Source organism: Scyliorhinus torazame, chromosome 24 (genome assembly GCF_047496885.1).
Source record: "Scyliorhinus torazame isolate Kashiwa2021f chromosome 24, sScyTor2.1, whole genome shotgun sequence".
Lineage (NCBI taxonomy): Eukaryota > Metazoa > Chordata > Chondrichthyes > Carcharhiniformes > Scyliorhinidae > Scyliorhinus > Scyliorhinus torazame.
Window position 1 is genome coordinate 12,435,372 of NC_092730.1, and position 15,419 is coordinate 12,450,790.

The 15,419-nt window shown below is 44.7% G+C and overlaps 1 protein-coding gene and 1 long non-coding RNA gene across 4 annotated transcripts in view; one reads left to right on the forward strand and one right to left on the reverse strand.

Annotated features, from left to right (window-relative positions):
• The window catches only part of LOC140399892 (uncharacterized), a 61,165-nt gene that overhangs the window by 17,034 nt on the left and 28,712 nt on the right, over positions 1–15,419 (forward strand). Inside the window, exon 2 of the long non-coding RNA XR_011937910.1 lies at positions 11,057–11,182. This is a non-coding gene — a long non-coding RNA (uncharacterized lncRNA). The remainder of the gene's footprint in view (positions 1–11,056; positions 11,183–15,419) is intronic.
• LOC140399891 (prokineticin receptor 1-like) lies at positions 2,571–14,212 on the reverse strand. Of its 3 annotated transcripts, XM_072489365.1 has the most exons (4): positions 11,106–14,212; positions 9,272–9,415; positions 8,619–9,149; positions 2,571–5,161 (listed from the first exon to the last, which is right to left on the reverse strand). In XM_072489365.1, the coding sequence occupies exons 3-4, from the start codon at positions 9,068–9,070 to the stop codon at positions 4,486–4,488; spliced, it is 1,128 nt and encodes a 375-aa protein (XP_072345466.1). In that variant the 5' UTR covers positions 9,071–9,149; positions 9,272–9,415; positions 11,106–14,212; the 3' UTR covers positions 2,571–4,485. The 3 variants fall into 3 exon arrangements, with proteins under 3 accessions (XP_072345466.1, XP_072345464.1, XP_072345465.1); XM_072489363.1 differs by having other exon boundaries at positions 8,619–9,415; XM_072489364.1 differs by lacking the exon at positions 11,106–14,212 and having other exon boundaries at positions 8,619–9,688.

Consider the following 15,419-nt stretch of genomic DNA (forward strand, 5'->3'; position numbering starts at 1 on the left):
TCTACCCTGGGGAAAAACCTCTGACTATCCACTCTGTCTATGCCCCTCATAATTTTGTCGACCTCTATCAGGTCGCCCTTCAAGCTCCATCGTTCCAGTGAGAACAAACCAAGTTTATTCAACCGCTCCTCATAGCTAATGCTCTCCATACCAGGCAACATTCTGGTAAATCTCTTCTGCACCCTCTCTAAAGCCTCCACATCCTTCTGGTAGTGTGGCGACCAGAATTGAACACTGTACTCCAAGTGTGGCCTAACAAAAGTTCCATACAGCTGCAACATGACTTGTCAATTCTTATACTCAATGCCCCGGCCAATGAAGGCAAGCATGCCGTATGCCTTCTTGACTACCTTCTCCGCCTGTGTTGCCCCTTTCAATGACCTGTGGACCTGTACACCTAGATCTCTCTGACTTTCAATACTCTTGAGGGTTCTACCATTCACTGTATATTCCCTACCTGCATTAGACCTTCCAAAATGCATTACCTCACATTTGTCCGGATTAAACTCCATCTGCCAGCTCCATCTAAATCCTGCTGTATCCTCCGACAGTCCTCATCGCTATCCGCAATTCCACCAACCTTTGTGTCGTCTGCAAACTTACTAATCAGACCAGTTACATTTTCCTCCAAATCATTTATATAAACTACAAACAGCAAAGGTCCCAGCACTGATCCCTGCGGAACACCACTAGTCACAGTGTAGGTTAGATGGCTTTTGTTTTGGTGCAACATCGTGGGCCGAAGGGCCTGTACTGCGCTGTATTCTATGTACAGCCCTCCAATTAGAAAAGCATCCTTCTATTGCTACTCTCTGCCTTCTATGACCTAGCCAGTTCTGTATCCACCTTGCCAGCTCACCCCTGATCCTGTGTGACTTCACCTTTTGTACTAGTCTACCATGAGGGACCTTGTCAAAGGCCTCCATATAGACAACATCCACTGCCCTACCTGCATCAATCATCTTTGTGACCTCCTCGAAAAACTCTTATCAAGTTAGTGAGACACGTCCTCCCCTTCACAAAACCATGCTGCCTCTCACTAATACGTCCATTTGCTTCCAAATGGGAGTAGACCCTGTCTCGAAGAATTCTCTCCAGTAATTTCCCTACCACTGACGTAAGGCTCACCGGCCTGTAGTTCCCTGGATTATCTTTGCTACCCTTCTTAAACAGAGGAACAACATTGGCTATTCTCCAGTCCTCTGGGACATCACCTGAAGACAGTGAGGATCCAAAGATTTCTGTCAAGGCCTCAGCAATCTCCTCTCTAGCCTCCTTCAGTATTCTGGGGTAGATCCCATCAGACCCTGGGAACTTATCTACCTTATTTTTCAAGACGCCCAACACCTCGTCTTTTTGGATCTCAATGTGACCCAGGCTATCTACACACCCTTCTCCAGACTCATCACCTACCAATTCCTTCTCTTTGGTGAATACTGATGCAAAGTATTCATGTAGTACCTCGCCCATTTCCTCTGGCTCCACACATAGATTCCCTTGCCTATCCTTCAGTGGGCCAGCCCTTTCCCTGGCTACCCTCTTGCTTTTTATGTACGTGTAAAAAGCCTTGGTATTTTCCTTAACCCTATTTGCCAATGACTTTTTGTGACCCCTTCTAGCCCTCCTGACTCCTTGCTTAAGCTCCTTCCTACTTTCCTTATATTCCACACAGGCTTCGTCTGTTCCCAGCCTTTTAGCCCTGACAAATGCCTCCTTTTTCTTTTTGACGAGGCCTACAATATCTCTCGTTATCCAAGGTTCCTGAAAATTGTCGTATTCATCCTTCTTCCTCACAGGAACATGCCGGTCCTGAATTCCTTTCAACTGACACCTGAAAGACACTTAAATATCACAAACAACAGTGGTCCGAGCACGGATCCCTGTGGAACACCACTAGTCACCTTTCTCCATTTTGAGACACTCCCTTCCACCACTACGCTCTGTCTCCTGTTGCCCAGCCAGTTCTTTATCCATCTAGCTAGTACACCCGGAACCCCATACGACTTCACTTTTTCCATCAACCTGCCATGGGAAACTTTATCAAATGCCTTACTGAAGTCCATGTATATGACATCTACAGCCCTTCCCTCATCAATTAACTTTGTCACTTTCTCAAAGAATTCTATTAGGTTTGTAAGACATGACCTTCCCGGCATAAAACCATGCTGCCTATCACTGATAAGTCTGTTTTCTTCCAAATGTGAATAGATCCTATCCCTCAGTATCTTCTCCAACAGTTTGCCTACCACTGACGTCAAGCTCACAGGTCTATAATTCCCTGGATTATCCCTGCTACCCTTCTTAAACAAAGGGACAACATTAGCAATTCTCCAGTCCTCCGGGACCTCACCCGTGTTCAAGGATGCTGCAAAAATATCTGTTAAGGCTCCAGCTATTTCGTCCCTCGCTTCCCTCAGTAACCTGGGATAGATCCCATCCAGACCTGGGACTTGTCCACCTTAATGCCTTTTAGAATACCCAAAACTTCCCCCTTCTTTATAGGGAAGGAGATGGCAGAAGAGAATTTGTGAGAAACTCAGGCTTTACAGAACAAATAACCAAACACAGCCTTCCTTTCCAATAATTTTATTCAACACCATTGACATTGAAGGAACAAGAGAGCAGCTACAATTTGATAAATAACCATTGACACAATACAGTGCAAGACAAAACAAGAATCAACTCCTTGATACAGACCCAGAATCTAAGAATCGCTGATGTTTCTCTTTTTGGGCACAAGTTTTAGCAAGTGGCTGTCACCTGAGTTTGGGTGACGGGGGGAAAACACTGGCAAAAGAATGGTCTGTGGCGCGCTTTGAAGCTATTTACAAGGTATTGCTGAACACCAATAGTCATTCTTATTTTATAATCAATACTTTCTGGTTTCTTCATTTTTCCTCCTCCTGTTTTAGCTCAAACTAAATTAAATATGCTGATTCAAGATATCTTTCATGGGAGGATCAGCAAATTGACCAGTTCCCCGATTCTTGCCCCAGAACATGTGCATGTGAGCAGATGCCAGACACTCAACACACGGACGTGTAAATGTGTCTTGGGATTACATATAGCTGGCGGTGGTATGTAAATTGATGTACCTTATCTGTAAGATTAGGTTCAGATAAGGAATGCTACAGTCAAGACAGGTTAAATAAGAAAACAAATTATCTGGACAGATTCTGAAGCCATTGAGACCAGTAAACCTGCTTCGGAATGGCCCCTCGATGTCAGAGCCCCATTTTGGAGATGTGGTTAGGTACCTTATGATTGTAACTACAGCAGCACTCGAACTGTGAGCACTGAAGCCTTCAATGTTAGGTATCAATCCAGTACAGGAAGCAGCACTTCACACAGCCCTCTCCCTCTCCATATGGTGATCAAGCACAACATTTACCTACTGAGCTATGATTAATAGGATAGACACTAGTCATTACAACGCTCAGACTTACTCATTTGCACACCATCTCTTTCCCAAACCTTGCCAGAATCAAATTCATGATGATGCGCCTCTTGTATCACTGTTGCCCCAAACTGCAGTCTCCCATTTTAAGACCATCTAATAATCTTCCTTTCAGGTGAAGAATGCTAACTAACACCTTGGAGTTTACACTGCCCACCTGCACATTTTGAGCTCTGCCTGTTCCAATCACTCACTAAGTTGCAAGGCGTCCAGAGAACTTCCACCTTTCCCCTGTCACCCACCATTCATTATCTCACCCCCCCACCATTATCTCCCCTTTGTTGCTTAAGACTATGAGTTGGGATGTGGTTCCATAGCGGTAGCTTCACCTCACCTAATCCTAGACACAGTTGAGGGGCGGGGTTGATATGCTACACTCTGCATTACACCAATCGGCACCAGACAGAGATAAAATAACCGCACAGTTCAGGCACTGAGTGACTCACAGTTGGCTGTCGGTGTAGTAAATCACAATGCTCACTGATGTGATCTGAAATAAATGGAGAATCAGTTCCAGCTTAAACAATGAGTTTAGCTCCATTCACACCAAAAGTTTGCGTTATCAAGCAAACCTCCGTGAAGGCCACTATAAATATGTACAGTAAAGATGACCAGGATACCTGCTAAACTCGAGATTTAAAAGTCTGTATGTTGGGGGGGGATATGGTATTTGCAAACTTGACATCTCCTTTGGAATTGGGACCTGAAACTTAAAGAGCAACGTGGCTCCTTGGACGAGGCTGTGCTAATTAATGGCAAAGCTGCTTGGGCACTTGAATCTGTCTCACCCCCTCCCCCATTCCACACACTCACCAAAAAACCTCGACATAAGTTATCTCCGGAAAACCACGTTTTGCAATATTTCACTGCTGAGTTTGGCAGTCATTCGCCGCCCTCAGCACGAATACTCTTAACCAGGACTGGCTGTCACATTAATATACAAGTGAAATCACTGCCGTGGCGGAATCCACCTTTATACAAGTATTAGCCTAACTTGCAACCCATGTTGGCAAATGCTGTGGAAGCAGCTACTCGGAAACTGGCAGCATGGAGGTTCGGCATTCTTGCACGATGGTGCTTTTGTCTGGCATGGAAGTAGCCCTCCATTGCTGAAGGAGAATCCTCCTCACGTACTTGAAAGTGTTGTTCTTCACCGTGATGAAAAAGAGCGTATTTATCATACTGTTGCTCACCGCAATGCACTCTACAATGTAGTACACTGTGATAGAATGTCGTTCTCTCAGGAGCACATTTGGGAAGAAATCTCGGACAATGGCGTATCCATAATATGGAGCCCAGCAAAGGATATAGGCAGTCAGTATTCCCATTAGGACCAGGACCGTCTTCCTCCGCGCTCGAAGCCGCTTCTTGATTTGGTTGGTCTGCACACCGGGCATGCTTTTGAACCACAGCTCCCTGCAGATCTGCACATAGCACAGGGACATGCTCGTCACAGGCGCCACAAACTCCAGGATGAAGAGGAACAGGAAATAGGATTTGTAGAAGAGTTCTTTGTCCGCTGGCCAGATCTGCCCACAGAATATTTTTCCATTGCTGCCTGGAAAAGCGTCAAAGGTCGTTTCCGTGGTAAAGTAGGCTGATGGGATGGAGATGATCAGGGAGACTAACCAGACCGCAGTCAGAACACAGTATGCTGTCTGAAATTTCATACGAGGTTTCAATGGGTGCACGATCACCAAATACCTGCAATAAATACAGGAGAAAAACAAAGGTAAAAGGTACAGTGGGAGTGATACAGGATTTTTACAGTGCCAAAGGAGGCCATTTGGCCCATCGTGTCTGCACCAGTGCTCTGAAAGAGCAACTTACTTTGCCATTCTCTCAACCCCCCCCCTCAATAGCCCTGCACATGCTTCATTTTCAATAACAGTCTAATTTGTCATGGGAATGTCACTTTTAAGAAATGTTTGTCTGCTCAAGTGACTGCAGTGAAGTCAGAGTGTGGGTGGAGCTGAGCTCTGGCTCTGCTTTTTAGTTTCGCTTTGAGGAAAAGCTTGGATGTGTGTGTTTTTTCAGCTTCGTTTTAATGTTGGAGCTGAAGCCAGCCAAAGAAGGTGTAATTTCGATCTCTCTGCAATCTAAAGATTATCTCTAGATCATTTGGTGAATTCAGAGTGATAACTGCTCTCAGTAGAGAATTTAAACCTGATGTGCTTCTGTAAAAAGGATTTTGTCTTATGGATGTTAAAATGACAGTTTATGGATTACTGAGAGTGTTGTATTCTTTGGGGGGGTTGTATTTGAATTGATGGTTGCTAAGATGTTCACTGTATGTTTTAAAAAGGTTAACAGTTCATAGAATAAACATTGTTTTGCTTTAAAAGAATACTTTTAGATTTCTGCTGTCCCACACCTGTAGAGTGGGCCGTGTGCTCCCCATACCACAATCTAGTAAAAGTTATGGGTCAGGTGAACTCCATGATATACTTTGGAGTTCTCTAAACTCTGGCCCATAACAAATTCCCTTTCGAATGCCACAATTAAACCTGCATCCACTACACTTGGGCAGCGTAGTCCAGACTGTAACCACCCGCTGCGTAGAAGATTTGGGCCAGTCCAAAAATGCAATGACTTCAGAGTTGAACTTCATACCCAGTTCGATTGTAACCAAAAAGAAAATGATGTTAATTAAATGTTCTAATAATTCTATAAAATGTTTTAATTACCCATCCTCTGATTTTGCTCTCTTGCTTTTCCTGACAGAGTTGATTTTTAATGAGGTACAGAATCCAGAGGCACTTCAGCCCACAATGACCTTGTCCAAATTATCTCCCTTCACGTGTGAGCCTCAACTAATGGGCACGTGCTAACTTGGAATGTCACAGCAGAGATGATCCATTCCTCACCTGATGTTTGCTTATAGCTCCTTTCAAAGCAAGGTCATTGAACAGAAATCGGCAGTAAGAATCCTAGTTAATGCAGACTCCTAGCTGGTGCAGACTCAGGGGCCGAATGGCCTCCTTCTGCACTGTAGATTCAATGATAATCTATGATTAATCTAGGACAAAGGTTCGGCACAACATCGTGGGCCGAAGGGCCTGTTCTGTGCTGTATTTTCTATGTTCTATGTTAATGATTTTTCCCCACTCCACCTCCCTAACCCAGACGGTGTAGGGATTTCCTAACATCACGGTTCTTGCCCTGGCACAGATCAGGTAACCCCATGTTGCCAGAGGCCTTTGGACTGAAATCAAATCAAACTGTGATTATGCAGAGTTAGCACTAGTTCACAGATGAAGGAAGACAAAGGGCAGAGGTTATTGGTGATGGCAGAAAATCACTGTCTTTCCTCCCCCCCCCCCCCCCCCCCCCAAATAAAAAAATTAGGACTTTATACTGTTGTTAGGAAGACAAAAATAGTTTTAAGGGAATTATATGGTGAACTTTAGAAATAAGGTATAGATTTAAGTGGGTTTAATTTCATGTTTCTGTGCCTGGCAGGGTAAAACCTATAGTTAGATTCATGCCGGACAAAGGTATTTGTATGTGTGGGGGTTGGTTTCAATTCCAACCATGATTCTATTGTGCTTAGAGAGGATTATGGCGTGAAGAATAAGTAAGGCTAGCAGGGTTGCTTAGCACGGAGGCCCTTGTCAGGATAAAAGAAGATTTTTAGTTTTAGCTAAATTTGTTGGCAGTTGGAAACAGGACCTTGGGGAGTGAATTTCTCTGCCAGAAGTAAAACTGAACAGGACGGGAGCTGCATAGAGGCAGGCTTCCGAAAGTACAAGTTACAGTCCAGATAACCAGGGAATTGGTAAAGAAAGAATGTTTAAGACGACTGAAGTTAAGTGAACAGAGACCAAGGTATTCGGATGAATTCAAAGGAGAATAAACAAAGTGTTCTGAGTTAAAGAGACAATTGCAGTAACCAGATTTAAAGTGGGACAGCAGCCGCCAAAGGTAAATCAAACGTAGGATGCCATTTTAATACAGCCTGGGAATCGGGAGTTAGGGCAATTGTGAGCAGTCAAGACAAAAAACTCATAAAGGGGTTGGTGTAAAATTCTGGACTGGATTCGCTGTTAAAAGTGGAGTTGATGTTTTGTTTAAAAGTGCTATTTGGAAGACCTGTTCTGGATTTTGGAATGCAAACTGTCAAGGAAAAGCATACTTTTAAGAGGCGATTTTAAAGTGTTTTTTTGGGAATGGAGTTTGGAAACACTCACGTGACGTACTTGTTAGGTGAATTGGACATTCTGAATTTTCTCTGTGTACCCGAACAAGCGCTGTAGTGTGGTGACTAGTGGATTTTCACAATAACTTCATTGCAGTGTTACTAATTAGTTAGTCTTGTGACACTAATAATGATTATTATTATCTGGGGGGATTCTGAGGAGACATCCACTTGGTGTTCAGAGTAGAGGGTGTATTTTCCCACCATTATCTTGTGTGCTTATAAAGGACTTTGTGTTAATGAGACCATCATAGATTAAGATGTATTTTCTAATCCATGTTAAACTGGAAACCTGTGTGTAACTTAAGCTAAGGGAGGAGTAAAGGCATTGTAAATCCAATTCTTTCATGTTTCACAAATGTTTTTTTCTTGTTAAAATGCGTTTGCGATCCTGTGACTCTTTTCCTCTGCGCTTTTTAAAAGATTATGGTCCTGACTATGAGGAGATTGGTGATGTTCTATTCTGGGATCTTCCCAACAAGTTATAACATCAACTGGGATCATAACTTGTTTTAAACAATAAAACCATGCATTTATATGATGCCTTTAACTAACTATTTCAAGGCACTTCAGAAGTGCTTAATCGGACAAATATTCACACCGAAACATGCTAACAGGAGACAAGGTGGTTTCGGGAGACAGATTAGAGCCATCAATGGTGGGGTAAAGGGCATTGGGGATATATAAGGGGCACGGTGGCGCACTGGGTTAGCACTCCTGCCTCATAGCACCGAGGACCCGGGTTCAATCCCGGCCCCAGGTCACTGTCCATGTGGAGTTTGCACATTCTCCCCGTGTCTGTGTGCATCTCACCCCCTCAACCCAAAGACGTGCAGGGTAGGTAGACAAGGTGCTGGGGAGGAGGTGGAATTGACAGCTGGGAAACAGAATTTGGGTTGTTGGCCAGAGATGACTTTCAGCATCTTGCAGCAGGGCCCGAAATATAACATGCAAAGTTCTCACCTGTCAACAGCTATGGCCAACAACGCATTGGTGGAGACGTAGAGAGACACCGTTCTGAGATAGTTGACGGAGGAGCACAGAACATGTCCAAAGCTCCAGGACAGCTCTCTGACCACATAATAGTCCATCTCAAAAGGGCAACACACGATGGCCACAATGAAATCGGAGATGGCCAGGTTGACTATGAGGAGGTTGGTGATGTTCCTCAGGTTCTTGTATCTGGCCAAGGTCACAATGAAGAGGAAATTGCCGACACCACAGACCAACATAATGCAGACGAGGGCCACACCAATCACAACCCTGGCCTGGTAGAAGGTTTTGTCAGACTCCTGCCCTCTCATATCAGGAGATGTCATGTATTGCTCATACTCACAACTGTGGTTCGAAGAGGAGCCAACATCAGACAGGCTCAGGTCACTGTATTGTGACAGGTTGGCACAATGATCTACCATGATGGAATCTTTACAAATTTCAACAAAATCCTGCAATCTTCTGTGTGTTTGGTTGGATTTTCTCCTTTGATCAATGTTTCTGCAGGATGAAGTTTTTGAATGGAAGAAATCTTGTGTAAATATTCTGTCTGGGTGAAGAGAGGCTTTGTTTTAAAGTTCGCAGTTTGTAAGGTACTGTTGTAGAAGGTTATTCTGACGAACCTGATGAAAAATAACGGCAAAGCTTCTCAGGTGCCTCCGAGTCCGATTAAAGAACTGATTCAGTCCTGGTCCGCCTTGAAGTTACTGCCCTCTGTCCACGGTGGTGGCAGGGGGGGGAATGTTATTTCCTCATCCTCCGCTTGGCTAGAGAGGGGGAAAAAGATATCAGCCAGTTTATTATCTGAAAAGGGAAGAGTGTAGAGGGCTACAAGGAGAATGCCGGAGAGTAGCACTCGGTAAATTGCCTCTTTGGAGAGCCAGCACAGACATGACGACTCAAAAGGCGACCCTTTTAAAATTATTCTCTTTAATAATCTGCTGTGCACTCGACTCCCTCCTTCACACACCCCAAACCACCTGTCATATCAGATTGGGCACACAGCCTCTCCCCAGATTGCTGCCAAATGCACCCCCCCCCCCCCCTCGGTATCTACTAGCAGGTGGTATGGGACAGGTGGGAAGGTTTCTTGCCGCTCTGTGGGGGACAAGCCACAGCTTGTGCACCTGGTGCCAGCCTAAGTGGCATCAGTTAACTGCCAAACTTGAATCTACCCCATACCACAATGAGGACATCTGCACCCACCCCCTCATTGAGGCACTGCTCCAGGTGATATCTGTACCCATCCTCTCTCTCTTAACACCGCCCTCCCCACCCCTTCAAAAAGAAAACTAGGATGATCTGAGAACTGTGCCGTGTGTCTTTTAAATTATTTCTTTAAGTAACATTGACTAACAGAAAATAGTAATTTCTGACAACACTACAAGATTCTGTTGAAGAGATATTGATACTCCCAAACGGACAGCGTTTGTAACTGAAGCTTGAGAGCATTTTTACTGGAGTTAATTGCTGAATTTGTTATTACTTCCATTCGTGGGTGACAAGTTGCTCATCCCCACAGATAAACCTGCAGACATGTCTTGTCAGACTCTTGGGAAATCTTATTAACCCACTTACTCCACTTTATACTTATTTTTTAAAGTCCTAAAAAGTGCAGTCCGCGAGCGATTTAGCTTTGAATTTATAGAACCGGTGACCACGGAAAAAGGTCATTCAGCTCATTGTCCCTGTGGTAAATCTTTGAAAGTGCTTAGCTAATTGATTCCCCCTCCTCCCCTACACTTTCCCCGTGGCCCTTTTGTCCCGACATGTCCAGACCAGCTTCTACTACCCATCCAGACATCGTATTCCAGATCACTCCAGAACAACTCACTGTGCAATTCTTTTGTCTTCTCATCGCCCCCCCTGGCATTGTTTGTTTTTGCCACTTATCTTAAACATGTAGCCTCTCGTTCTCTTGCCAGTGGAAACAATTTCTCTCTATCCATACTGTGAGAACCCTTTATGATTTTTGAACAGTTAAAATTAATTTACCGTTGAGATTTTTCTTCTTCCTCCTCCTGAAGGCACTGACTCTTGCTCACATATAGCTCCACTGGTGCTTGTGCTGTTTAAATAAGCAGTGATTCTTTTGTGTGGAAACCCAGCTGCTTTGTCACTACATCACACGGAGGAAGAAGGTCCTGGTTTAACCGGGCGGGGTAGAGATAGTTGAGCTGTCGGAAACTGTCCCCCATTCCTGCCAGCTTGGGTGGACTCTGGTCAAACCGGGTCTCGCTTTAATTACAAATTAGCGACTGGGGGAAAATGACTGGAACTTGGGCCATTCTCACCAGCTCAAGTATGTCCAACACCAGTATCAAATCAAGCCCCCCTGACATTGCTACATGGACAGGTCATTTGCAATGAATCAAGTAAACGTGATTTTCTTTTTTTTTTTTTTACAGCTCTGTTTTAAAACAAGTCTCGACAAGCGACTGAATTAGCAAATCTTACCCCCTCGCCTGGATGAAGTTGTACGGTTGATATTTTCAGCTGTTCGCAGTAACAAGAAAATAATCTTTAAGCCAAAGGTGAGAAGCGGCTGGACTCGGTGGTCAGTTAATTGGACACCCAGAATGCCACGGAAGAGGCAACTTAATTTATTTACTGCCTTTGATCACTTGATTGTTTTTGTACGCACTCCGGTAGGCTAAAGCTAAAATTAAGCATGTGTTAAGTCTTCGTAAATCAGCAGCAGAGAATGGAGCAGTTTTATGTCCTCGTACAATTTCTCTGTAATGAGCAAGTTTAATGTCCCGTTACTTCTGATCAGCCCAGAAGCGTGTCTCGCAGTCTTCTTTCTCCTCCAGGGACTGGCTGCCGACTTGACACATCGATGCTGTCCTTTGTTATAAAATGTCTCTGGTGGTGGGAGGGGAAATACCCACTATACTGCTAATCGGTTTTCATTTATTGTAATTTTAGATTTCTGAAATAACGTGTTTCTCCAGAGCTGTGCTCTCCTCTCCCCTGGCTCTCTGCTCTGAAGATTTTGTTTGTGTGGCTGGTTTTGTAGCTCACTCACTCCTTGATGCGCAGCTGGTCTGTCTATTTCCCTTCTTGAGGAGGAGCAGATTCACCAACCAGAAAGTCCCCTTAAAGGAGAAGTCCCATTTCTTATAAATTGGCTCAATTAAAGCTAACCCAGAGAGCTATCACCCAAGGTTTCACGATTTGAGGATTTTGAGAGCAGTAAGCGGTTTGAGCGACGCCTTCCTAGGATCAGATGGGGGGGAGAAATGGGGGTGGGGGTGGAGGGGAAGAGAGGAGGGGGTGGAGCGATGGTTTCCAAGGCTAAGAATGCTTAGCAACTAAAAGGGCTCTTTTCCCCGAGGAACCACAAAGGTTTTTATATAATTCAACAGAAATGTGCAACTCATCAATTATTCCTGACGGCTTCCTGCTGATGATAATCGACTTCTTAAAGTGTCTCTGCCTTCATGCAAAGCACTGGAAGCTCTAAATGAAAGGCACAATAGTGCAGGACGTTTACAAGGCTGGAAGGAAGGAGCAGCGATTGGGTGACACCAAGCCTGGGTTTTTAAACCCTTCAGAATATAGATAGAAAGAATGATTGAGGGAGATAAAGATTTCCACGGAATGGACACACAGATTTTGGGAGATTGGAAGGAGCGTGTGGGAGACGGGTACCTGGAACTTGACAGGAACACTGACCATAGCAGTATCAAGAAATTAGTAGATAAGTGATTTGGGCTGGAAAGGACAGAAGAATTGGCAGGATGGGGTGACTGTGATTTGAACAATCCTGTCTTACTAATGGGACCTGGAGGGACAGAACTGTCACTGGGGCTGCGATTCTTCGCACTCGGCCCCCGATGACTCCAACAAGCTTGACTCCTCATCGTGAGACTCATTGGCTTTGGTCCAGTTGTGTCCAAGCTGTCTTGATTTGAGTGCAAAGTGATGTGTTTCCCAATGGGAAGGCAAACAGCAGCCTAAGGGCTGAAATGGAATTTGATTTCAAACCTCTTAAACATGGAGATGTCCTGTGTCTGTCAGACACCTGGCTGAAACAAGAAGTCAATGAAATCCAGACTGTGCAGAAGGAGGCCATTTGGCCCATAGAGTCTGCACCTACCCTCTGATGGAGAATCCTACCATGACCCCCTATCAACGTAACCCCACCTAACCTGCATCTTTGGGCGCTTGGGGACAATTTATGGACTGTGGAAGGAAACCGGAGCACCCAGAAAACCCCACGCAGACAAAGAGAGAACATGCAAACTCCACGCAGTCACCCAAGGCTGGAATTGAACCCGGGTCCCTGGCGCTGTGAGGCAGCAGTGCTAACCACTGTGCCACCGTGCTGCCCCATAGTGTCCCATCAATGAGCTGGGTGGCAATACTTTGGATTTACTGAATACATAGAATAGAAATGCAATAGGACCGACTTGACCACAATCCTCTATCGCAAGATTGTTTCACTCTGAAGCCAATTCTTGTTTCTCTCCTTCATGTTGCCATTCCCAAGTGAGAACAGGAATATTAGGAGCATAGCAATTAGGAGCAGAAGCCGGCAATTTAGCCCTTGGAGCCTGCTCCGCTATTCAATCAGATCAGGGCTGATCTCTTCCTGCTCTCAAATCCGCCTCTCACCTGTTGCCCATATCCATTTTTAAAATCAGAAATATATCTAACTCCTAATGAAATCATTTAATGACTCGGATTCCACTGCACTGTGGGGCAGCAAGTTCCACAAATTCGACACCCTCTGCGAGAAGTAGTTCCTGCTCCTCTCAGTTTTAAATTTACTGCCTTTCAACCTCTTTCTGTGACTTCTCTCGCTCCAGATTTCCTCACAAGGGGGAATACTTGGTCTACATTTACTTTGTCAATTCCTTTTTAGTATTTTATATACCTCGATCAGATCCCCTCTCATCCTTCTAAATTCCAGCAAGTATAAACCCAAACTTTAACCTCTCCTCTTACATCAACCCTTTCATTCCCGGAATCAATCTGGTGAACCTCCTCTGAACTGCCTCCGTTGCCACCACACCCTGCCTCAAATAAGGAGACCAAACCTGGACACAATACTCCAGATGTGGTCTCACCAACACCCTCTACAATTGCAACAACTCTTCTCTACTTTTATACTCCAGTCCTTTTCCAATAAATGCTAACCTTCCATTTGCCTTTCTGTGATTCATGAACAAAGCCACCCAGATCCCTCTGCCCGGACGCATCTTGAATCTGCTTTCCATTTACATAACAATTTGCCTTTGTATTTTTTCGGCCAAAATTGATACCCTCATACTTATCCACATTAAACTCCATCTGCCAAATTCCGGCCCATTCTCCAGCCTATCTGCATCCGTCTGTAAAATCTGTATCGCCTCTTCACGGCCTGCTTTCCCACCTATTTTAGTATCATCCTCAAATTTTGCTACGCTACACTCTGTCCATTTGCAGGTCATTTATATAGATTGTAAACAGTTGAGGTCCGAGGACTGAACCCTATGGCACCGCGCTAGTTACAGTTCGCCAGGCAGAGAAAGACCCATTTATCCCGACCCTCTGATTTCTGTCAGAAAATGTACCGGTCACCGCTAATTGTAAGCAGAATCCCATCTGTTCGCTGGTATGCTTTAGACGTGGAAGGACGTCTGTCATCCTTACTCGGTCCGGTCTACAAGCAACCCCAGGCCCACAGCAATGTGGTTGACTTTTAACAACTGCCCTCAGAGGGCAATTAGGGATGGGCAACAGGTGCTGGTGTTACTGGCAGTGAAAGGATAGATTTTTAATAAAATCCTTCAGCACAGGCTACTTCATCAGACATCCTGTAACCCAGTGCTTATCTGCACTGCCAGCATAGTGAACTTAACAACTGAGGTTACTCTTGGGCACAGTATTGCTGACGGTATCTTTTAGAGCCAGTTTGTGTTCAGGTCAATGGCCAGCAGGATTTGGAGTGATAATGCTTCATTTGAATCCTTACACAAAGACAGAGAATCCAGTCCCAGAAGATCCAGTCACCTCTCCAGCTCTTTCCAACCTTGACTCGCAATCTTCCTTGTGAATCTCACAACACCACTTATGTTTTGCAATGTTAAAATAAATGCAGTCTTCACTTTGATTAGCAAAAAGAAACATTGCAGTAAGTATATACTTGAGGGGGGAAACAGAGACTAAACAACAATGATCAGAGCTCGAGGATGGGAAACACAAGGAGACTCGGCTGTTGCGAACTACGTCATGCATAACTGTATCCAGCGTTAATCACTTAATTCACACAGAAACAGACAATATCTGAGTGATAAATTGCAGGCGTCCAGCATGAGACTGGGTGGGGGGTTTAAGTAATCAACTTCAGTACCAGCCAGTCAAAGCTGAAATATATTTATCCACTGAATAATGAGGGCCATGCAGATCATTTGCTATTGCAGTACTTTAGGGAGACCAGACATTGAGACCGGTGTTCAAACACATGGAGATGTCCTGTGTCTGTCAGATACCTGACCGAAACATGGAGATGTCCCGTGTCTGTTAAGACACCTGGCTGAAACATGGATGAAACATGGAGATGTCCCGTGTCTGTCAGATACCTGGCTGAAACATGGAGATGTCCCGTGTCTGTCAGACACCTGACCGAAACATGGAGATGTCCCCTGTCTGTCAAGACACCTGGCCCAAACATGGAGATGTCCCGTGTCTGTCAGACACCTGACCGAAACATGGAGATGTCCCGTGTCTGTCAGACACCTGACCGAAACATGGAGATGTCCCGTGTCTGTTAAGACACCTGGC